A 24,132-nucleotide genomic window follows, 5' to 3' on the forward strand; every position below is an offset into this window, starting at 1 on the left:
CACTTCTGTTTATGGAAAGTATTGATGTTTGAGTCTGAACAACGTTTTGTTCCCAGCAATTCAAGACATGCAAATGACGTTCCAAACCTGCAAAGTTTTTACATAGAATGTAGTTTATTTCGGGTCTGTATTCTATATATAACAAAAACTATGATACACTTTCAGTAACTTGATGTTGCCAATTGAGTTTTGCAAATTTTTTAAGATTATTACTAATGATGGGCAAACGTGCTAGAATAAGACTTTATCCGTGCAGGCTCGGGTGTTCTCCGAGTATCTTGGGCGTGCTCGTATATTATGTTCGAGTCCCTGCAGCTGCATGATATGCGGCTGTTAGATAGCCTTAACATGTGGGGTTTGCCTGTTTGTTTGGCAATCCCCACATGTGTGGAGGCTGTCACAACAGCCGCAAATCATGCAGCTGCAGTGACTCGAACATAATCTCCGAGCACACCCAAGATACTCGGATAACACCCGAGCCTGCAGGGATAAAGCCTTATTCGATCACGTCCGCCCATCACTTTCCATCAAGAAAAGAAAACAAAATAGAAGAGAACACAAAAGGGTCAAAAACAAAGACTATCCCACTGCCAATTATGTTCATGTACTGGATTACCACATTTCTAAGTGACCAATTGCTTCACCAGTAAAGATTAGCCGGTGTATAAGTAACGTACTGATATTAAAGCTGAAGTCCACAGTAGTCATACAATAGAGAATCAATTTGACATTAAAACAGAACAGGGTCCCCTCTGAATGTTTCGCCACTCACCGGTGTCCTCAAGGGGATTAGGGAATTTGCAATGGGATAGTCGTGTTTTTAATCCGTTAGGGTGTGCTCTTCTTTTTGTGATGATGATGATGATGATGATGATATATATATATATATATATATATATATATATATATATATATATATGTGTATGTATATATATATATATATATATATGTATGTATATGTATATATATATATATATATATTTTTTTTTTTTATTTCAATTTGCAACAATCTAACGAGATCTTTCAATCAATTACCAGTGTTTTTATAAGAGGGTTATTTATTAAATTCATGGCAGCCACCCTTTCTTTTCTTTCTTTGCAGAAACTTTAGTCTAACTTGACACCACACCTCTTTGATGCCTTTTTTTCATGTCAATTTTTTGCTCTTAAAATTTTGGCAAAATTTGGACACATTGTCACAGTTATCCACGCCCTTTCACTAAGCCACACCTTTTCTCATTTGCCACTCCCCTAGGCCACACCTCCATTAACCCATCGGCAAAAAAACAAAAAAGTAAAACAGTGCAACATCATGAGCCAAAATGCATTAAATTTGAGGTCATTTCTACAAATGGTTTCACAGCAGTACAATTATCAGATTGACTGTAAGGGAAGGCAGTGTAATGTTCTATGTTCTGTAGTGAGGAAGGGTTCAAGACTGGTGATGGAACACCATACTCCTCATCTGTCCACCGATTTGTCCCACAAAGAGGCCAGCTCCGCTTCACCTGGACTGCATGGTTGACCAGTGACACGATGCAACCGCTCAGCCGTGAATCCAGGAGATGTTGAGCCCGAGAGCACGGCTTCAGTGACATCACCGATGTTACCGCCGGTCAGAGGAGCGGTTCTCAGGCTCAGCTAGGCCCCCTGGATTCACGGCTGAGTGGTTGTATCATGTCACCGGTCAACCATGCAGTCCAGATGAAGCAGAGCTGGCCCCTTTGTGGGACAAATGGATTATCGGTGGACAGATAAGGAACATGGCATTTTATTATTTTTAATTTTACATTAATAAATGGGTAAAAAAGGGTGGGGAGTGTTTATTTCAAATAAAGTAGTTTTCTGTGTGCATCTTTATTTAATTTTCCCTACAGTGTTAGCAATGGTGGTGCCTTATAGAGGCCTCTCCATTACTAACCACTGGGCTTGATGTCAGCTGAAATTACAAAGCTGACATCAACCCCATAAATATTACCCCGATTGCCATTGCACCTTGGAACGTGGGAGGCGCCGGGAAAAGCGCCAAAATTGGTGCATCTAATAGTAGAGCCTTTTTTGGGGGTGGCTGTGGGCTGCTATTTTTAGGCTGGGGGGGCTATGTCCATTGCCCCTTCCCAGCCTGAGAATACCAGCCCCCAGCTGTCTGCTTTAGCTTGGCTGGTTGTCAAAGGGGGGGGGGGGGGGGCGCAACACGCCTTTTTATTTGAATTATTTATTTAAATTTTTTTTTTTTCAAATGGCGTGGGGACCCCTCAATTCTTGATATCCAGCCAACATAAAGCTGACAGCTGAGGTCTGCAGTCTGAAGCTGTCTGTTTTACCTGCGCTGGTTATGAAGAATTGGAGAGACCCCACATTTGTTTTTTCAAATTTTACTTATTGCACAGGTGCCAGCTTATGAATAGTCTCAGTCTCATCAACGTACACCTGGTCTCAGCAAGACCAGGTGTACAATGATGACAATAGTGCTCTATCACCTGATGCCTGTGACCGGTGGTAACCTTTTTACCGCCGGTCACAGCTGCTGGCGCACAAGCTGTCATCTGCACGACAGCATGGGAACCGCAACGCTATGACTGGCAGCAACGGACTTACCGCTGATCAGACCTGGTGTCTCACGCTGTCACACAGATTACTAAACGGAAAACGCCAAATGTTCGGGCTGCAGAAACTGAACAGTAACATGGACTTCATGGAGAAGTCAGTATTTAAGGTTCGTGCATGGACACAAGGTGTTCGGTAAGGACACCGAACTTTAAAGTTCGGGTTCGCCCAGCTCTATGCAAGACTTATCGGTTTCTGCAGCCAAATGGAAGGGGATTCTTTACTGTAAGAGCAGCGAGACAATGGAGCCTGTACCTGAAAAAATGGTATTCGTGCAATCAGTAAAAGAAGTACAAAATGGGGCGGGCTGGATGCTTTTGTTGAGTATAATAATATTACAAGTTATCTATAATTCATAGAAAACTGGAGACAGGTTGATAAATTGGGGTCCACCTTTGGGACCATTATTTTTTATTTTTTTGCATGAAACTTTTTTGCAATTGGGCTTCATTTAAAATTTAGCATCATTTTGCTTTTACAAGCTCCGTTTCCCTGTCCATTCAACTTTAATGTGGTCTGTCATTATAAATCAGCTTAGAGGAGCTTGGAAAAAAAAAGACAAGAGTTACAAACGCTCGGACCCATAGAAAGAGCTCACTGATAGATCCTCAGTTAACTCATTCTCCAATTTTTTTGATTCACAGCACTTCAACTTGAACTGCAGATTTTACCCTGTAATGCACAAGGTGAAATCTGCAGAGGAAAACTTGTACGTGTGAACACGCCCTGAGCGTTTCCGGAAGGCAACGAGCTGCACCTGCTTCTGAGTGTAAATGAACATATTTCCATCCACTGACAGCACAGATTTTATTTAACCGCCGCGTTCAGTGCAGTTTTTTCGTGATTAGATCACTGCCTGTAAAAGTATAACACAGGCAGTACACAGCAACACGTGGGATCAGGACGGGGGTCTTACAGGAAATAAAGGCCCCCTCTGGATAAGTAAACAGTACAACATAACAGAGGGGGATTTCACATTGCAACAAGCCGATGTTATCACCCCCTATAACAGGTAATGGAGCGCCGGCTGGAACTCAAAGTGCAGATATGACAGGATGGATCCGTTATCATCAATGATAAACCGCGAATTTATTTCCTGCAAAGGGAGAGGACGGAAAACAACAGGAGATGCTGCCAGGGGTCTCCTGAGTGGGATCCAATCCATTTAGCAGTTAACTTTTTTTTTTTTTTTTGACTAATGTGGAAATACAAAAAAAAATAAAAATGAATCAATGTGATGTGGAAATTCCCAGATACCTCTAACCAGACTTACTCAGGGCGAAGATCAAAGGCCGAGGGTTAAATTGAACTTGTTTTATCATTAAGGTCGATAATTTTTTTTACACATGATAACTGTGGCAGCCATAATGTACACATCACAAAAAATGATTGACATCTATGGGAGAGTGTACTGAGCATGCTCCAGTACCTGTGCAGAGGTCACTGTGCAGAGAGGAAGAAGGGTCTGCTGTTCTGTCCCAGTGATGTCCTGTAAATATGAGGTAATTAACAGGCAAAGTGCAGTCTGTGTACCGAGGGGCATCAGTGGTCCGGACCCCGCAGACCTAACATCATAAGTGCGTCGGCCAGAGTGTTACGGTTTTATTTTTTTTCCCCCTCTGGTCACATAATAATTAGACTTGGGGTCTGTTCTAGGTGATATATTTTAGGGGTCTGCTCTTGTGCATGATTAATTCTAGGGGTCTGTTCTGCGTGATTCATTTTAGAGGTCCGTTCTAGGATTTCATAAATTGTCAGGTCACATTTGAGTGGGATACGACTCAAGAGACTTGTATGGAGGATTAATTATAGGGATCTGTGTTGGGCTAGAATGATCATTTGTAGGGGTCTATTATAAAGGGTATGATAAAAATATGGACGCTTGTTTAATTTTAGGAATCCGATCTGAAAAATAAATAAAAATGTAGGAGCCCAATAAACATAGGCGTTTAAGGTAAATATTTCATTTTTTGGTCAGTGGCTTCCGCCGGCACAGTCCCAAGTTCTGACACCGCCAGCTCTTTCTAGGAAATGAGAAAGTCATCAGGGTGCGGTGATAGAAGCAGGGTGAGTGACAGCAGTGCCAATCCACAGTGTCCATGACCACCCTGAAACGAATCATTATCAGGGACCAGCGCTGCTGTCACTCACCGTGCTTCTATCACCACCCCCTGATCTCGTTTCAAGAAAAGAGGCAGCAGCCATTAAAGATGTGGGTCAAACTTTAAGGGTTAAACTTGTTTATTAAGTTTGTGTTTGTACTATGATGTATGTAATTGTTTATAAAAAAAATCAAATAATCAATAACAATGTTTGTTTGTTTTTTTTTAAATCAGATGTGGGTGGCGAGGACAGAAACTGCAGTCGCATCCTCCTGTGATGTCCCATTTGAGACTCCGCTCAAACAAAAACATCAAAGGAAGCAAAGAAAAAAAAATAGAATGACAGAAATAGGGATAGCTGCAAAGGGAGACTACCAATAATAATAATAAAAATAATAATTTTTATAATAAAAGAAATTACAAAACTGGTTGCATTTATGAATCTATCTAAACATTTGGATAAGCAAAGTTGTAGAGGAAAAAAAAAAAAGAAAAAGACAACATAAATAGTGGCATAAAACATATAGAGAATAAGGTACACTTGGCTGCAAGCAGTGAATGTTGTTGTGTCACTGCGGAATCTACATGAGAATGGGGAAGAGTTCCAGTGCAGACCCTCTACATCAAATACAACTTTATTGATATTTATTTGGATTCACAAAATTGTGAATTTATCACAACAAAACAAAAACAAAAAAACACCACATTGAGTCTCACTGCTTTTTCAGTATTGTAGAGAATGGATGATGTGCTAGAAGAGACCACCAGAGGGAGCCGTGTTTAACAGGCTAAATAGGAGCCAATAAAAAGGTGGTTTTCTACCTTTAGGGTATGTGCACACGTCAGGTTTTTTTCCTGCCAAAATCCGGAGAAATATGCCAGAAAATCGCGTTTTTTTCCGCGCGTTTTTTGCGCGGATTTTTTGCTTTTTTTTTTTTTTTTCCTGAATGCATGAAATCCGCAGAAAATCCGCAAAAAGAATGAGCATGGCCATTCTTTTTGCGGATTGCGTTTTTTTTTTGCGGAAAAAGACGCATACATCTGCACAAAAAATGCGGAATGCATTCTAAATGATAGGATGCATAATTTGAGCGTTTTTTATGCGGATTTATAGCGTTTTTATCGGGAAAATCCGCAAAAAAAACGCGAAAAATCTGGACGTGTGCACATACCCTTAAGGCGTTACCCCCAAAATCATAATGTGGACTTATAATAATGTACACACAATTCATTTGTGCCAATATTACCTATTGCTAAGCCCTTTAGGACGCAGCCAACTTTGATCTTTGCTTTTTTCCAACCTTTGTTCTAAAAGTCAGTGGTTCGCACTGCAGCCTTGCAGCGCTGGGGTCCTGGGTTATAATCCCACCAAGGACAACATCTGCAACGAGTTTGTATGTTCTCCCCGTGTTTGAGTGGGTTTCCTCCGGGTTCTCCGGTTTCCTCCCACATTCCAAAGACATACTGATAGGGAATTTAGATTATGAGCACCAATGGGGACAGTGATGATAATGTGTGCAAAATGTAAAGCGCTGCGGAATATGTTAGCGCTATACAAAAATAAAGATTATCATTTATTTATAAAAGTCTTAACTTTTTCTGTTGACACAGGGATGAGATGTAGATTTGAACGAGACTGTGAATTTTACCATGTAATGTATGGGACAAGGTGAGTGATTTAAACTTTATATTTTTTCTTTTTTTTTTTTTTTTTAGTCCCCATTGGGGGACTTGAACCTGCAATTATTTGATTGCTTATACTATATACTGTAACAAAGTTATCTTATATATGTAGTGAAATCGTAGGTCTCCCATGGAGCTGAAATTCACAGGAGGATAAAGATAGAAATTATAGGGGTCTAAATGTGGCCACCGGCTGGAATGATGACCCATTTGTTTCCCGTGACTGCGTTGCGCATGGTGAAAAGTCAGCCAGTTTCATTAGTCAGCCAGTTTCCAGTACAGCACAGTCATGAATTCAGAAATCTGGGGCCAGTTAGGAGCACACATGGGAGGAGGATTTGGTCTGCAGCACTGAGGAGAAGCAGGGTGCTGCTGGGAAATGTAGATTTAGCAGTGCAAGAATAAGACCAACCATTCAGCTCTGTCGAGCAGGAAAAAAAGAGGAGCAGAAGGAGATGGAAAAAAAAAAATACACAAAAAGGTACAAGAATGCAACTTTATGATGGGCTTGGTGAGTATATTAACAATAAGTATACATTTACTGCGGCAATAACCCTTCAACTTATGTTATTCTTTGGACTTGCTCTGGATAAAAATAAAAATATTTGCATCACTTACCCCTTCGGATGGACAATTCCTTGTGAACTGCTACAGCAAATCATTGGGCTCAGCTTTTTCAGCCGTAAACCCAATGACTTTTAAAAATTTGAGCACAGCAATTATTGAAAATCAAAGTACAAAAAAAATTGCAATATAAATTGATCAAAACAGCACATGTTCCCCAAAATGGTATTGATAAAAACTATAGCATGCCATGCAAAAAAACAGGCTGTGGCGCCTTCAACAGGTATACAAACAAAATTATATATATTAAAAAGATGATGACTCCATGTCAGCGTGTGACTTGTAATACTGCCATCAGGTTATGGGTATATAATCTGTATAAGGCGTGGTTAACAAAAATATACGGCTCCACGCGATCCAATGACTCCAGGACGTCTGCAGCTGTAATGTCTGATCTCACGATGGCCACAGGTGGAGGAGCGTCTGACCAGACCTGTCCATCACAGAGGTCCATCAGCGGCCACAGGTGGAGGAGCGTCTGACCAGACTTGTCCATCACAGAGGTCCATCAGCGGCCACAGGTGGAGGAGCGTCTGACCAGGCCTGTCCATCACAGAGGTCCATCAGCGGCCACAGGTGGAGGAGCGTCTGACTAGGCCTGTCCATCACAGAGGTCCATCAGCGGCCACAGGTGGAGGAGCGTCTGACCAGACTTGTCCATCAGCGGCCATAGGTGGAGGAGCGTCTGACCAGGCCTGTCCGAGAAATGTAAAAAGAACAGCGCTCCATCCGGGTGTAGATTTTCTTAGAACAAATTTATTAAAGCCATAATCCAGCAACGTTTCGACCGGTATGCGGTCTTTATCAAGCATATAATACAACAGGGGCAGCCATCTTAAATAGCAAGGGTGCCACATAGTGCACCAATCACCATCAATCACCACCCCCCCACATATAACAAATAACTCCTAGAAAAAACAGACATCAATGTTCCATATATACAAGTATCACAAATAAACAATCTTATAATGTATAAAACACCACAAAACGCCGTCCAGATGCAGAGTTAATCCTGTGTTCATCCTGAATTCATACGGTGTTCCTTCCTGTATATCCGTTTCCATAGGGACACTAAGCCAATCATAGGATCCGGTATCGGTACGTCCATGTCTCCAGGGGCGATCAACCAATTGTGTCCTCCGATCCATGTAGTCTCGCAGAGGTCACCCAATCCAGCACCAGTCATTAGAACAATATCCTATCCGGGTCAATAGACTCCCCAATTAAAGCGCATAAATCCGCGCAGCCGCACAGGCACTGAATGAGACACCGCTCACGGCCGTGCCAGCGACCCGCCCACCGGACATACCGCGCATGCGCAACACAGGCACTCAGAACCCAAGCGCCATATGTGTGCGCAGGCGCACCACGCCGATGTTCGGACACCGCCACAGATCCGAAGACGCCGCCCATTCATGTTTCCTGAGTGCGCAGCGGCCACCAAGTGTGCGCACTGCCGGCAGGTGCATAGAAGGCACCAGTGGTGATGCGCACGCGCATCACAGTCAGGGTGAGCTTCACAAGAGTCTTCATTCTATAAACCGGATACAAAAGGCGCAACCCTCATAGAGGACACTAGCAAAACCCCACTCATGTACAAAGATCATACCGGGAATAACATATGAACAAAAGTAATACAGAACATATGGAAAACCCCACCAATCCCACTACATAAAGGCAACATATCAGTAAATTTACACGGCATTAAATGTGAAATAAAACCACACAAACTATCTAGACACTGAGGCAATCAAATAGCACAATGGAGACAGGAATAACAATAAATATCCATTCATTCATATTTCTTACAAAGGAAATCATTCCGATACTAGAAGATCCATCTCCATCAGCCTTTGATCGTCCCAGTGTCTACAAAATACAAATAAAAACATGACAAAGAATGTCAAATAAACAAATGTCTATTAAAAACAAACATATACTGACGAATTCACTGCACAAGGGAATAGAAACCAGACTAGGCACAAGATAACAGATTGAAATCCAAATTTAGACCCTTTGGTTGTAACGTCCCCAATGTGTAGATCCATCTCATCTCTTTTTTCTTTAATATTTGCACCCTATCACCACCTCTCCTTAACATGGGGACACTATCAATGACCCGAAAGCGAAGATGGTTAACAGAGTGTCTCATTTCCATAAAATGTTTAGGGATTGGCAAGTCTGTCAGGCCTGTTCTTATTGTACTTTTATGCTTGCTAATGCGGATTTTGACTGCTGTAGTTGTCTCACATATATACGCCAGGCCACATGGGCAAACAATCATGTATATTACATAATTAGACAAGCAAGTATACCTTTCTTTCAAACAGATTTTTTTACCAGTATGAGGGTGATGAAAAGCATCACCCTTCAGCATGTTGTTGCAACAGGCACAACCCAGACACGGAAAATTACCGAGTCTGGTTGTGCCCAAAAGTTGTTGTACCGGGGTCCTCTCAGAACCGACGTCAGACCTCACTAATTTGTCCCTTAGATTCCGCCCCCTTCTGAACGACATCATCGGTGGTGACCTAAAGCCCTCAATGGCCGGCAGGCCACGTTGGAGAAACGACCAGTGTCTCTTCAACACCCATCCAATCTGGTTACTGGCAGAGTTATAAGTGGATACAAAGGGGATGCGCACATCAGGTTGTCTGCTAGGTGGTTTCTTACCAATCCCATCTCGTGATATACCGCGGGCCTTAATCCTAAACCCATCCACCACCGTCCTTGGGTATCCCCTTTGTAGAAATTTTCCACACATCTCCTCCAGTCTTCGGTCTATTCTCTCCTCATCAGACACGATGCGTCTGACACGTATGAGTTGACTCCATGGAAGGGAGCCCACCATTTTCCTAGGGTGATTACTATCAAACAATAGAAGGCTATTTCTATCAGTCCCCTTGATATAAATGTCAGTCCTCAACATGCCTCCCTCTTTGTAGACCAAGGTGTCCAAAAACTGTATCTGAGTGACAGAATGGGTAAGGGTAAACTGCAATTCGGGGTATACACTGTTGATCTCCCCCCAAAAATCCTCCAGTCCTTTCAACTCCCCATCCCATACAACAAAAATATCATCAATGTAACGCCACCAGGCTCTGACGCGGCGCCAGAAGGTAGAACTGTACACGAACCTGTCCTCGAATACCGCCATATAGATGTTAGCGTAAGTCGGGGCCACATTGGACCCCATGGCGGTACCCCTAAGCTGCTGGAAATATTCATCACCGAAGAGGAAATAATTCCTCCTCAGGATGAACTCCAGCAGCGTGAGGACAAGCCGTGCACATTCCGGGGCCACGTCAGAGCCCGATAGCGCACTGGACACTGCTTCTAGCCCCTTCTCATGCTCAATGGACGTATACAATGACGTCACATCGAACGAGGCCAGGATAGTAGAATCAGAAACCGTTACATCACGGATTTTATCAAGAAAATCACTTGTATCCCGGATAAACGACTTAGTTCTCACAGCAAAAGGTCGTAACACTTTATCCAAAAAAATCGCCGTTTTGTTAAACAATGAACCCCTACCGGATACTATAGGCCTACCGGGTGGGTTGTTTAGATCTTTATGGATCTTCGGTAATATATATATCACGGGCACTATAGGTGCATCAACAATCAAGTATTCAGACAACTTGTGGTCAATGAGTCCCATGGCAAGGGAATCACTGACCACAAGTTGTAATTCCCTCTGAAGACGAGGGGTAGGGTTAGATGATAATTTCTCATATACCAAGTGGTCATTCAATTGCCTACGAATTTCCGCCTTATACTTGTTCGTGTCCATAACCACCACCGCTCCGCCTTTATCGGCCGGTTTAATAGTTAATGCGGTGTTCTTTGCCAATTTCTCAAGGGTCGACTTCTCTAGCAAAGTCATATTGTGTCTGGAACTCGGTTTAAAATTAGTTCTGATCTTCTCAATGTCTCTTTGTACAAGCTCAATATAGGACTCAACAGATGAAATATTTACCACCAATTTGTCATCAAATTGGTGGTAAATATTTCATCTGTTGAACTATCACAGGTAGAACTTAAAGTACTGTCTAGGGGTTTGTCGTTTTGTCCTTCGAATTGTCCAGATTGGTTTAACATTGAGGTTGATTTACAAGCCTTTTATAGGCGATTGAGGCTGACATCGTTTTTCTCCGATAAGACTGTGGGAGGTAGTGCTGAGGTCGAGGTGCCGACGAATAGCTTCTCATTACAACAGGTGGGACTTTATAACAAAAGTAAATTCCAACCACCGAATAGGAACCACTTTGTTGAGTCCTATATTGAGCTTGTACAAAGAGACATTGAGAAGATCAGAACTAATTTTAAACCGAGTTCCAGACACAATATGACTTTGCTAGAGAAGTCGACCCTTGAGAAATTGGCAAAGAACACCGCATTAACTATTAAACCGGCCGATAAAGGCGGAGCGGTGGTGGTTATGGACACGAACAAGTATAAGGCGGAAATTCGTAGGCAATTGAATGACCACTTGGTATATGAGAAATTATCATCTAACCCTACCCCTCGTCTTCAGAGGGAATTACAACTTGTGGTCAGTGATTCCCTTGCCATGGGACTCATTGACCACAAGTTGTCTGAATACTTGATTGTTGATGCACCTATAGTGCCCGTGATATATATATTACCGAAGATCCATAAAGATCTAAACAACCCACCCGGTAGGCCTATAGTATCCGGTAGGGGTTCATTGTTTAACAAAACGGCGATTTTTTTGGATAAAGTGTTACGACCTTTTGCTGTGAGAACTAAGTCGTTTATCCGGGATACAAGTGATTTTCTTGATAAAATCCGTGATGTAACGGTTTCTGATTCTACTATCCTGGCCTCGTTCGATGTGACGTCATTGTATACGTCCATTGAGCATGAGAAGGGGCTAGAAGCAGTGTCCAGTGCGCTATCGGGCTCTGACGTGGCCCCGGAATGTGCACGGCTTGTCCTCACGCTGCTGGAGTTCATCCTGAGGAGGAATTATTTCCTCTTCGGTGATGAATATTTCCAGCAGCTTAGGGGTACCGCCATGGGGTCCAATGTGGCCCCGACTTACGCTAACATCTATATGGCGGTATTCGAGGACAGGTTCGTGTACAGTTCTACCTTCTGGCGCCGCGTCAGAGCCTGGTGGCGTTACATTGATGATATTTTTGTTGTATGGGATGGGGAGTTGAAAGGACTGGAGGATTTTTGGGGGGAGATCAACAGTGTATACCCCGAATTGCAGTTTACCCTTACCCATTCTGTCACTCAGATACAGTTTTTGGACACCTTGGTCTACAAAGAGGGAGGCATGTTGAGGACTGACATTTATATCAAGGGGACTGATAGAAATAGCCTTCTATTGTTTGATAGTAATCACCCTAGGAAAATGGTGGGCTCCCTTCCATGGAGTCAACTCATACGTGTCAGACGCATCGTGTCTGATGAGGAGAGAATAGACCGAAGACTGGAGGAGATGTGTGGAAAATTTCTACAAAGGGGATACCCAAGGACGGTGGTGGATGGGTTTAGGATTAAGGCCCGCGGTATATCACGAGATGGGATTGGTAAGAAACCACCTAGCAGACAACCTGATGTGCGCATCCCCTTTGTATCCACTTATAACTCTGCCAGTAACCAGATTGGATGGGTGTTGAAGAGACACTGGTCGTTTCTCCAACGTGGCCTGCCGGCCATTGAGGGCTTTAGGTCACCACCGATGATGTCGTTCAGAAGGGGGCGGAATCTAAGGGACAAATTAGTGAGGTCTGACGTCGGTTCTGAGAGGACCCCGGTACAACAACTTTTGGGCACAACCAGACTCGGTAATTTTCCGTGTCTGGGTTGTGCCTGTTGCAACAACATGCTGAAGGGTGATGCTTTTCATCACCCTCATACTGGTAAAAAAATCTGTTTGAAAGAAAGGTATACTTGCTTGTCTAATTATGTAATATACATGATTGTTTGCCCATGTGGCCTGGCGTATATATGTGAGACAACTACAGCAGTCAAAATCCGCATTAGCAAGCATAAAAGTACAATAAGAACAGGCCTGACAGACTTGCCAATCCCTAAACATTTTATGGAAATGAGACACTCTGTTAACCAACTTCGCTTTCGGGTCATTGATAGTGTCCCCATGTTAAGGAGAGGTGGTGATAGGGTGCAAATATTAAAGAAAAAAGAGATGAGATGGATCTACACATTGGGGACGTTACAACCAAAGGGTCTAAATTTGGATTTCAATCTGTTATCTTGTGCCTAGTCTGGTTTCTATTCCCTTGTGCAGTGAATTCGTCAGTATATGTTTGTTTTTAATAGACATTTGTTTATTTGACATTCTTTGTCATGTTTTTATTTGTATTTTGTAGACACTGGGACGATCAAAGGCTGATGGAGATGGATCTTCTAGTATCGGAATGATTTCCTTTGTAAGAAATATGAATGAATGGATATTTATTGTTATTCCTGTCTCCATTGTGCTATTTGATTGCCTCAGTGTCTAGATAGTTTGTGTGGTTTTATTTCACATTTAATGCCGTGTAAATTTACTGATATGTTGCCTTTATGTAGTGGGATTGGTGGGGTTTTCCATATGTTCTGTATTACTTTTGTTCATATGTTATTCCCGGTATGATCTTTGTACATGAGTGGGGTTTTGCTAGTGTCCTCTATGAGGGTTGCGCCTTTTGTATCCGGTTTATAGAATGAAGACTCTTGTGAAGCTCACCCTGACTGTGATGCGCGTGCGCATCACCACTGGTGCCTTCTATGCACCTGCCGGCAGTGCGCACACTTGGTGGCCGCTGCGCACTCAGGAAACATGAATGGGCGGCGTCTTCGGATCTGTGGCGGTGTCCGAACATCGGCGTGGTGCGCCTGCGCACACATATGGCGCTTGGGTTCTGAGTGCCTGTGTTGCGCATGCGCGGTATGTCCGGTGGGCGGGTCGCTGGCACGGCCGTGAGCGGTGTCTCATTCAGTGCCTGTGCGGCTGCGCGGATTTATGCGCTTTAATTGGGGAGTCTATTGACCCGGATAGGATATTGTTCTAATGACTGGTGCTGGATTGGGTGACCTCTGCGAGACTACATGGATCGGAGGACACAATTGGTTGATCGCCCCTGGAGACATGGACGTACCGATACCGGATCCTATGATTGGCTTAGTGTCCCTATGGAAACGGATATACAGGAAGGAACACCGTATGAATTCAGGATGAACACAGGATTAACTCTGCATCTGGACGGCGTTTTGTGGTGTTTTATACATTATAAGATTGTTTATTTGTGATACTTGTATATATGGAACATTGATGTCTGTTTTTTCTAGGAGTTATTTGTTATATGTGGGGGGGTGGTGATTGATGGTGATTGGTGCACTATGTGGCACCCTTGCTATTTAAGATGGCTGCCCCTGTTGTATTATATGCTTGATAAAGACCGCATACCGGTCGAAACGTTGCTGGATTATGGCTTTAATAAATTTGTTCTAAGAAAATCTACACCCGGATGGAGCGCTGTTCTTTTTACATTTCTCTGACTATATTGGATCCGGGACGGTTCCCTGGATGTTGAACGGGCGCCCCTATTGAGAGTGCTGTCAGCTGCTATCTATTCTATTGACCAGGCCTGTCCATCTCAGAGGTCCATCCGCAGCCACAGGTGGAGGAGCGTCTGACCAGACATGTCCATCTCAGAGGTCCATCAGCGGCCACAGGTGGATGAGCGTCTGACCAGGCCTGTCCATCACAGAGGTCCATCAGCGGCCACAGGTGGATGAGCGTCTGACCAGGCCTGTCCATCACAGAGGTCCATCAGCGGCAACAGGTGGATGAGCGTCTGACCAGGCCTGTCCATCACAGAGGTCCATCAGCGTACACAGGTGGAGGAGCGTCTGACCAGACCTGTCCATCTCAGAGGTCCATCAGCGGCCACAGGTGGATGAGCGTCTGACCAGGCCTGTCCATCTCAGAGGTCCATCAGCGGCCACAGGTGGAGGAGTGTTATGAAAGGCAATTCAGTACCACAATGGACATAGCGGTCAGAGCACATACAGTGATCTGACAATAACCCCAAATCATAGAACGAGCTCTGAGACGTGGGAACTCTGCAGACCGCAATCCCTAATCCTCTCCAAACAACACTAGAGGCAGCCGTGGATTGCGCCTAACTCTGCCTATGCAACTCGGCACAGCCTGAGAAACTAACTAGCCTGAAGATAGAAAATAAGCCTACCTTGCCTCAGAGAAATACCCCAAAGGAAAAGGCAGCCCCCCACATATAATGACTGTGAGTTAAGATGAAAAGACAAACGTAGAGATGAAATAGATTCAGCAAAGTGAGGCCCGACATTCTTAACAGAGCGAGGATAGAAAAGGTAACTTTGCGGTCTACACAAAACCCTAAAGAAAACCACGCAAAGGGGGCAAAAAGACCCTCCGTACCGAACTAACGGCACGGAGGTACACCCTTTGCGTCCCAGAGCTTCCAGCAACAAATTAGACAAGCTGGACAGAAAAAATAGCAAACAAATAGCAAAGAAGAACTTAGCTATGCAGAGCAGCAGGCCACAGGAATGATCCAGGGAAAAGCAAGTCCAACACTGGAACATTGACAGGAAGCCAGGATCAAAGCATTAGGTGGAGTTAAGTAGAGAAGCACCTAACGACCTCACCAGATCACCTGAGGGAGGAAACTCAGAAGCCGCAGTACCACTTCCCTCCACCAACAGAAGCTCACAGAGAGAATCAGCCGAAGTACCACTTGTGACCACAGGAGGGAGCTCTGCCACAGAATTCACAACAGAGGAGCGTCTGACCAGACCTGTCCATCACAGAGGTCCATCAGCGGCCACAGGTGGAGGAGCATCTGACCAGGCCTGTCCATCACAGAGGTCCATCAGCGGCCACAGGTGGAGGAGCGTCTGACCAGACCTGTCCATCTCAGAGGTCCATCAGCGGCCACAGGTGGAGGAGCGTCTGACCAGGCCTGTCCATCTCAGAGGTCCATCAGCGGCCACAGGTGGAGGAGCGTCTGACCAGACCTGTCCATCTCAGAGGTCCATCAGCGGCCACAGGTGGAGGAGCGTCTGACCAGGCCTGTCCATCTCAGAGGTCCATCAGCGGCCACAGGTGGAGGAGCGTCTGACCAGACCTGTCCATCTCAGAGGTCCATCAGCGGCCACAGGTGGAGGAGCGTCTGACCAGGCCTGTCCATCTCAGAGGTCCATCAGCAGCCACAGGTGGAGGAGCATCTTAGCAGGCCTGTCCATCACAGAGGTCCATCAGCGGCCACAGGTGTAGGAGCTTGTAACCAGACCTGTCCATCACAGAGGTCCATCAGCGGCCACAGGTGGAGGAGCGTCTGACCAGGCCTGTCCATCACAGAGGTCCATCAGCGGCCACAGGTGGAGGAGCGTCTGACCAGGCCTGTCCATCACAGAGGTCCATCAGCGGCCACAGGTGGAGGAGCGTCTGACCAGGCCTGTCCATCACAGAAGTCGATCAGCGGCCACAGGAATGGAGCGTCTGACCAGGCCTGTCCATCTCAGAGGTCGATCAGCGTCCACCTGTGGAGGAGCGTCTGACCAGGCCTGTCCATCACAGAGGTCCATCAGCGGCCACAGGTGGAGGAGCGTGTGACCAGGCCTGTCCATCACAGAGGTCCATCAGCGGCCACAGGAATGGAGCGTCTGACCAGGCCTGTCCATCTCAGAGGTCGATCAGCGGCCACAGGTGGAGGAGCGTCTGACCAGGCCTGTCCATCACAGAGGTCCATCAGCGGCCACAGGTGGAGGAGCGTCTGACCAGGCCTGTCCATCACAGAGGTCCATCAGCGGCCACAGGTGGAGGAGCGTCTGACCAGGCCTGTCCATCACAGAGGTCCATCAGCGGCCACAGGTGGAGGAGCGTCTGACCAGGCCTGTCCATCACAGAGGTCCATCAGCGGCCATTGTGAGATCGGGAGATCTGTGCAGACTATAAGGAAGAAGGAGGAGAACCTGTAAAACTTACAGATCAGCGAGTGCCACAGAATTATGTCCCGAACACGTCTTGTTAAAAATTAAGCTAAAGTGTACAATCCCTTTAAAGACACAGATCTGCATAAGGAGAACACGAGGGTGTGAAGCGGGCGTCAGGCACGGAGGACAAGTGCAGACATGAGCGGAGGCCGCATGCACCGCGCCGTCCTCTGCAGGCACTCACCAAACAGCTTCGCTTTAGCAAAAGGAGGGAAGAGCTCAGTTTGTTGGAAGAGATTCTTGTGTATCTGCCACAGATCCCGATGGAGCTTCTTAAAGTCGCTGTATCTTTTCCAAGTCACAATCTGAAGAGAGTAGAGAGAGGAGATACACTGCAATCAGGGCAACACCCAAATATCGCCTGCGCCCGTCACAGTAAATGCATCCTCCCGGTGCAGAAACATCGGAAAACTCCCTGCCCGACATACCCATCCGTTCTGTGCCAATACTGATGCTGGATTATCAGACTTTTCGGATGTAAAAAAAATCAGATTACATGAATTACAGGGGTGTCCCCTTTCAGAAAAGTGTTTCCTATCAGCTTTTGTTACTAGTAAAAACTAATAAAGGTTCTTCACTCACCCTCATCAGGTCCAGTTCAGTGTTTTTTTTTTATATCACGTTGACAGAGTTGCAACCAATAACAGGGTTCAGAACATCTTCACATCAACTCGGCAGAGCCACCGAGCTCAGCGATTGGCTGCAGGGCTGTCGGCATTACATCCGACAATAATATATGCCAAGGGCTGCAGCTGCGGAGACTCAGCGCTGGACCTGGGAACGTTGAGAAAAGCACTAATGGAGCTTATAGGGAAAGCCTTTCCATCAGAGGACAACCCCTTTATACTCCGTGCGCTGGGAATTCCGCTCAGATTACTGACTCGCCGTTTTCTGGGACCCGTAACTTTTTTTCTGCCTCTAGACCTATGAGCGCAAAGTGACATTTTGTGGATACTTTTTGGAGGCACGTGACCTTTTCATTGCAGCATTTTTTTTACAAAAAAACAGCAACTCTGACACGTTGATTTTTCTTTTTAAACGTACAGTTTAAATAATTTTATATTTTGATAGATCTGAAGTTAATCTTCTTTACCTTTTTAATATTTTTTAAAGCTTTTTATTTTTTTATGAATTTTTCCTTTATTTTATTTAGTCCCCGTCAAGACGAAGACGGTCTTATCACTTGGTCTTTACATTGTAATTCTACAGTACTGGAGTATGTAGATAAATCACTGATCTGCCATCTATAATGCCCTTCATTGTTGCAGGGGGCGGTGAATGGGCGCTGGAACGATTGTGCTTTTCGGATACAGAAGCCTAGATCTCTGCTCCAAAGACCCCGGGGAGGACAGATTTGTGGGAAGAGAAGGATTGGGATAAACTACACTCAAAACGTAAAGTTTTCTTGGAGATCATCTTTGATATTGATCAATCTGAGTGCACACAGAAATTATTCAGAGCGGGATTACCTCCTGCACATCTTCAGGGTTCTTCCTGGAAACAATCTGAAACAAGAAAGAAAATCTCAATGTAACATAATGCCGGATAAATCTGTAAAATCTGTTTTACACGAAACTTTGTGTTGTCTAAACTTCCCCCATTGTGAACACATCTGCAAGTAACCAAAACTGGACCGAACACCACAGCGCCACACACTGTGTAGTGGTCGTTCTCAGGTAGTGCAGCTCAAAGGCTGTGGGTCCAGCACATAAATTTAAAAATAAAAAAAGTGTAGAAACAAACATATATAAAATGCTTAAATTACTCCCCTTTTACCAATTTTAACCCCTTTACCCCCAAGGGTGGTTTGCACGTTATGGACCGGGCCAATTTTTACAATTCTGACCACTGTCCCTTTATGAGGTTATAACTCTGGAACGCTTCAACGGATCCCAGTGATTCTGACATTGTTTTCTCGTGACATATCGTACTTCATGATAGTGCTAAAATTTCTTTGATATTACCTGCGTTTATTTGTGAAAAAAACGGAAATATGGCGAAAATTTTGAAAATTTCGCAATTTTCCAACTTTGAATTTTTGTGCAATTAAATCACAGAGATATGTCACACAAAATACTTAATAAGTAACATTTCCCACATGTCTACTTTACATCAGCACAATTTTAGAACCAACATTTTTTTTTGTTAGGGAGTTATAAGGGTTAAAAGTTGACCAGCAATTTCTCATTTTTACAACACCATTTTTTTTTTTTAGGGACCACATCTCATTTGAAGTCATTTTGAGGGGTCTATATGATAGAAAATAACGAAGTGTGACACCATTCTAAAAACTACACCCCTCAAGGTTCTCAAAACCACATTCAAGAAGTTTATTAACCCTTTACGTGCTTCATAGGAACTGAAACAATGTGGAAGGAAAAAATGAACATTTAACTTTTTTTTGCAAACATTTTAATTCAGAACCATTTTTTTTTTATTTTCACAAGTGTAAAAACAGAAATGTAAAGATAAATTTTGTTATGCAATTTCTCCTGAATACGCCAATACCCCATATGTGGGGGTAAACCACTGTTAGGGCGCACCGCAGAACTTAGAAGTGAAGGAGCGCCGTTTAACTTTTTCAATGCAGAATTGGCTGGAATTGAGATCGGACGCCATGTCACGTTTAGAGAGCCCCTGATGTGCCTAAACAGTGGGAACCCCCCACAAGTGACACCATTTTGTAAACTAGACCCCTTAAGGAACTTATCTAGATGTGTGGTGAGAACTTTGAACCCCCAAAATCTTCACAGAAGTTTATAACGTAGAGCCGTGAAAATAAAAAATTGCATTTGTTTACACAAAAATGATTTTTCGCCCACAAATTCTAATTTTCACAAGGGTAACAGGAGAAATTGGACCCCAAAAGTTGTTGTGCAATTTCTCCTGAGTACGTCGATACCCAATATGTGGGGGTAAACCACTGTTTGGGCGCACCGCAGAGCTTGGAAGAGAAGGAGCGCTGTTTTACTTTTTCAATGTAAAATTGGCTGGAATTGAGATTGGACGCCATGTCGCGTTTGGAGAGCCCCTGATGTGCCTAAACAGTGAAACCCCCCACAAGTGACACCATTTTGGAAACTAGACCCCTTAAGGAACTTATTTAAATGTTTGGTGAGCACTTTGAACCCCCATGTGCTTCACAGAAGTTTACAACGTTGAGCCGTGAAAATAAAAAATATTTTTTTTTCCACAAAAAAGATATTGTAGCCCCCAAGTTTTTATTTTCACAAGGGTAACAGGAGAAATTGGACTGCAATAGTTGTTGTCCAATTTATCCCGAGTACACTGTGCCATATGTGGGGGTAAACCACTGTTTGGGCGCACGGCAGAGCTCGGAAGGGAAGGAGCGCTGTTTTGGAATGCAGACTTAGATAGAATGGTCTGTGGGCGTTATGTTGCGTTTGCAGACCCCCTGATGTACCTAAACAGTAGTAACCCCCCACAAGTGACCCCATTTTGGAAACTAGACCCCCCAAGGAACTTATCTAGATGTGTGGTGAGAACTTTGAATGCCCAAGTGCTTCACAGAAGTTTAGAATGCAGAGTCGTGAAAATAAAAAAAAAATATTTTTTTTTCCACAAAAAAGATTTTGTAGCCCCCAAGTTTTTATTTTCACAAGGGTAACAGGAGAAATTGGACCCCAAAAGTTGTTGTCCAATTTATCCCGAGTACGCTGATGCCCCATATGTGGGGGTAACCCACTGTTTGGGCGCACGGCAGAGCTCAGAAGAGAGGGAGCACCATTTGACTTTTTGAGCACAAAATTGGCTGTCGTGTTTGGAGACCCCCTGATGTACCTAAACAGTGGTAACCCCCCAATTCTAACTCCAACCCTAACCCCAACACACCCCTAACCCTAATCCCAACCCGATCCATAATCCTAATCACTAACCCTAACGATAATCACAACCCTTACCCCAAAACAACCCTAATGTCAACCCTAACCACAACCCTAATCAAAACCCTAAATCCAACACACCCCTAATCCTAATCTCAACCCTAACCTCAACCCTAACCCTAATCCCAATATACCCCCAATCACAACCCTAATCTTAACCCTAATCCCAAACCTAACCCTAATCCCAAACGTAACCCTAATGCCAACCCTAACCCTAATACCAACTCTAATCCAAACCCTAACCCCAAATCTAGCCCTAACTTTAGCCCCAACCCTAACCCTAGCCCTAAGGCTACTTTCACACTTGCGTCGTTTGGCATCCGTCGCAATCTGTCGTTTTGGACAATAAATGGATCCTCCAAACGTGCCCGCAGGATGCGTTTTTTTGCCCATAGACTTGTATTGCCAACGGATCGTGACGGATGGCCACATGTCGCGTCCGTCGTGCACTAGATCAGTTGTGTTTTGGCGGACCGTTGGCACAAAAAACGTTCAATGTAACGTTTTTTTGTACGTCGCGTCCGCCATTTCTGACCGCGCATGCGTGGCCATAACTCCGCCCCCTCCTCCCCAGGACATAGATTGGGCAGCGGATGCGTTGAAAAACTACATCCGCTGTCCACGTTGTGCACAATTTTCACAACGTGCGTCAGTATGTCAGGCCGACGCATTGCGACGGCCCCGTACCGACGTAAGTGTGAAAGAACCCTAACCCTGAATTTAGCCCCAACCCTAACCCTAAATTTAGCCCCAACCCTAGCCCTAACTTTAGCCCTAGCTCTAACCCTAGCCCTAACCCTAATTTTAGCCCCAACTGCTCTTCTCCTGTCAGCCGGCAGATAGCGATAGATGGCGGGCGCACTGCGCATGCGCCCGCCATTTTCTTTTCCCCGGCGGCCAGGAGGAGCAGCAGGAGGATCCAGGGACACCGGTAAGTATAATAGGGTCCCAGAATCCCTTTATTTCTCTGTCCTCTGATGTGCGATCACATCAGAGGACAGAGAATTACACTTTGATTTTTTTTTTTTGCGGTCGCCGGTAAACAGTCAATTACCGGCGATCGCAAAACAGGGGTCGACTACCGACCCCGATCATGTTCTTTGGGGTCTCCGCTACCCCCGGCAGCCGAGACCCCAAAGATTCTCCCGGTGCCGGCCGGAGGGCGCACTGCGCATGCGCCCGCCATTTTGAAGATGGCGGCGCCCACCGAGAGCCACGAGGAGCACCGGGGGAGATAGCCCCCCGATACTCACCTATCTCCCCCGGTGCTACTCGTGGCTCCCGGTGGGCGCCGCCATTTTCAAAATGGCGGGCGCATGCGCAGTGCGCCCGCCACCGGGAGAATCTTTGGGGTCTTGGCTGCCGGGGGTAGCCGAGACCCCAAAGAACATGATTCGGGGATTTTTTTACCGACCCCGCATTTGCGATCGCCGGTAATTAACAGTTTACCGGCGATCGCAAAAAAAAAAAAAAAAACGCGATCTCTTTAATTTCTCTGTCAGAGAAAAGGGGCCCCAGATAGGTGAGTATCGGGGGGCTATCTGGGACCCCTTTTCTCTGTCCTCTGATGTGCAATCACATCGGAGGACAGAGAAATTAAAAAGAGATCGCCTTTTTTTTTGTGATCGCCGGTAAACGGCAGCCGAGACCCCGGAGAAAATCATTTCAGTTCCATCAAAAATAAATAAAATTATATATATATATATATATATATATATATATATATATATATATATATATATATATATATATATATATATATATATATATATATATATATACGCACACATATACACACACATATATATATATATAATGTGTGTGTGTGTGTGTGTATATGTGTGCGTATGTATATATGTATGTGTGTGTGTGTAATATATATATATATATATATATATATATATATATATATATATTACACACACAGTCATGGCCAAAAGTATTGACACCCCTGCAATTCTGTCAGATAATACTCAGTTTCTTCCTGAAAATGATTGCAAACACAAATTATTTGGTATTATTATCTTCATTTTATTTGTCTTAAATGAAAAAACACAAAAAGAATTGTCCTAAAGCCAAATGGGATATAATTCCACACCAAACATAAAAAAGGGGGTGGACAAAAGTATTCGCACTGTTCGAAAAATCATGTGATGCTACTGTAATTAGTGTAATTAACAGCACCTGTAACTTACCTGTGGCACCTAACAGGTGTTGGCAATAACTAAATCACACTTGCAGCCAGGTGACATGGATTAAAGTTGACTCAACCTCTGTCCTGTGTCCTTGTGTGTACCACATTGAACATGGAGAAAAGAAAGAAGACCAAAGAACTGTCTGAGGACTTCAGAAACCAAATTGTGAGGAAGCATGAGCAATCTCAAGGTTACAAGTCATCTCAAAAGACCTGAATGTTCCTGTGTCTACCGTGCGCAGTGTCATCAAGAAGTGTAAAGCCCATGGCACTGTGGCTAACCTCCCTAGATGTGGAAGGAAAAGAAAAATTGACAAGAGATTTCAACGCAAGATTGTGTGGATGTTGGATAAAGAACCTCGATTAACATCCAAACAAGTTCAAGCTGCCCTGCAGTCCGAGGGTACAACAGCGTCAACCCATACTATCCGTCGGTGTCTGAATGAAAAGGGACTGTATGGTAGGAGACTGAAGAAGAACCCACTTCTTACCCCGAGACATAAAAAAGCCAGGCTGGAGTTTGCCAAAACTTACCTGAAAAAGCCTAAAACATTTTGGAAGAATGTTCTCTGGTCAGATGGGACAAAGGTAGAGCTTTTTAGGCAAAGGCATCAACATAGAGTTTACAGGAGAAAAAAAAGGCATTCAAAGAAAAGAACACGGTCCCTACAGTCAAACATGGCGGAGGTTCCCTGATGTTTTGGGGTTGCTTTGCTGCCTCTGGCACTGGACTGCTTGACCGTGTGCATGGCATTATGAAGTCTGAAGACTATCAACAAATTTTGCAGCATAATGTCGGGCCCAGTGTGAGAAAGCTGGGTCTCCCTCAGAGGTCATGGGTCTTCCAGCAGGACAATGACCCAAATCACACTTCAATAAGTACTAGATGTGAATATTTTTCTGCCCAATGATGAGAGAAGTATTCTAGGAGTGATACCTTTATTGGCTAACCAGAAAATAATGTTTGCAAGCTTTCAGAGCATAAAGGCTCCTTCTT

At 44.4% G+C, this 24,132-nt stretch overlaps 1 protein-coding gene across 1 annotated transcript in view; it reads right to left on the bottom strand.

Annotated features, from left to right (window-relative positions):
- RPS6KC1 (ribosomal protein S6 kinase C1) overlaps window positions 1-24,132 on the bottom strand; it is a 158,560-nt gene that overhangs the window by 124,225 nt on the left and 10,203 nt on the right. The window contains exons 2-3 of the mRNA XM_069768507.1: window positions 18,509-18,544; window positions 17,224-17,344 (exon numbers count right to left, since the gene is read on the bottom strand). Of these exons, the coding sequence (XP_069624608.1) occupies window positions 17,224-17,344; window positions 18,509-18,544 (157 nt within the window). The remainder of the gene's footprint in view (window positions 1-17,223; window positions 17,345-18,508; window positions 18,545-24,132) is intronic.

Source organism: Ranitomeya imitator, chromosome 5 (genome assembly GCF_032444005.1).
Source record: "Ranitomeya imitator isolate aRanImi1 chromosome 5, aRanImi1.pri, whole genome shotgun sequence".
Lineage (NCBI taxonomy): Eukaryota > Metazoa > Chordata > Amphibia > Anura > Dendrobatidae > Ranitomeya > Ranitomeya imitator.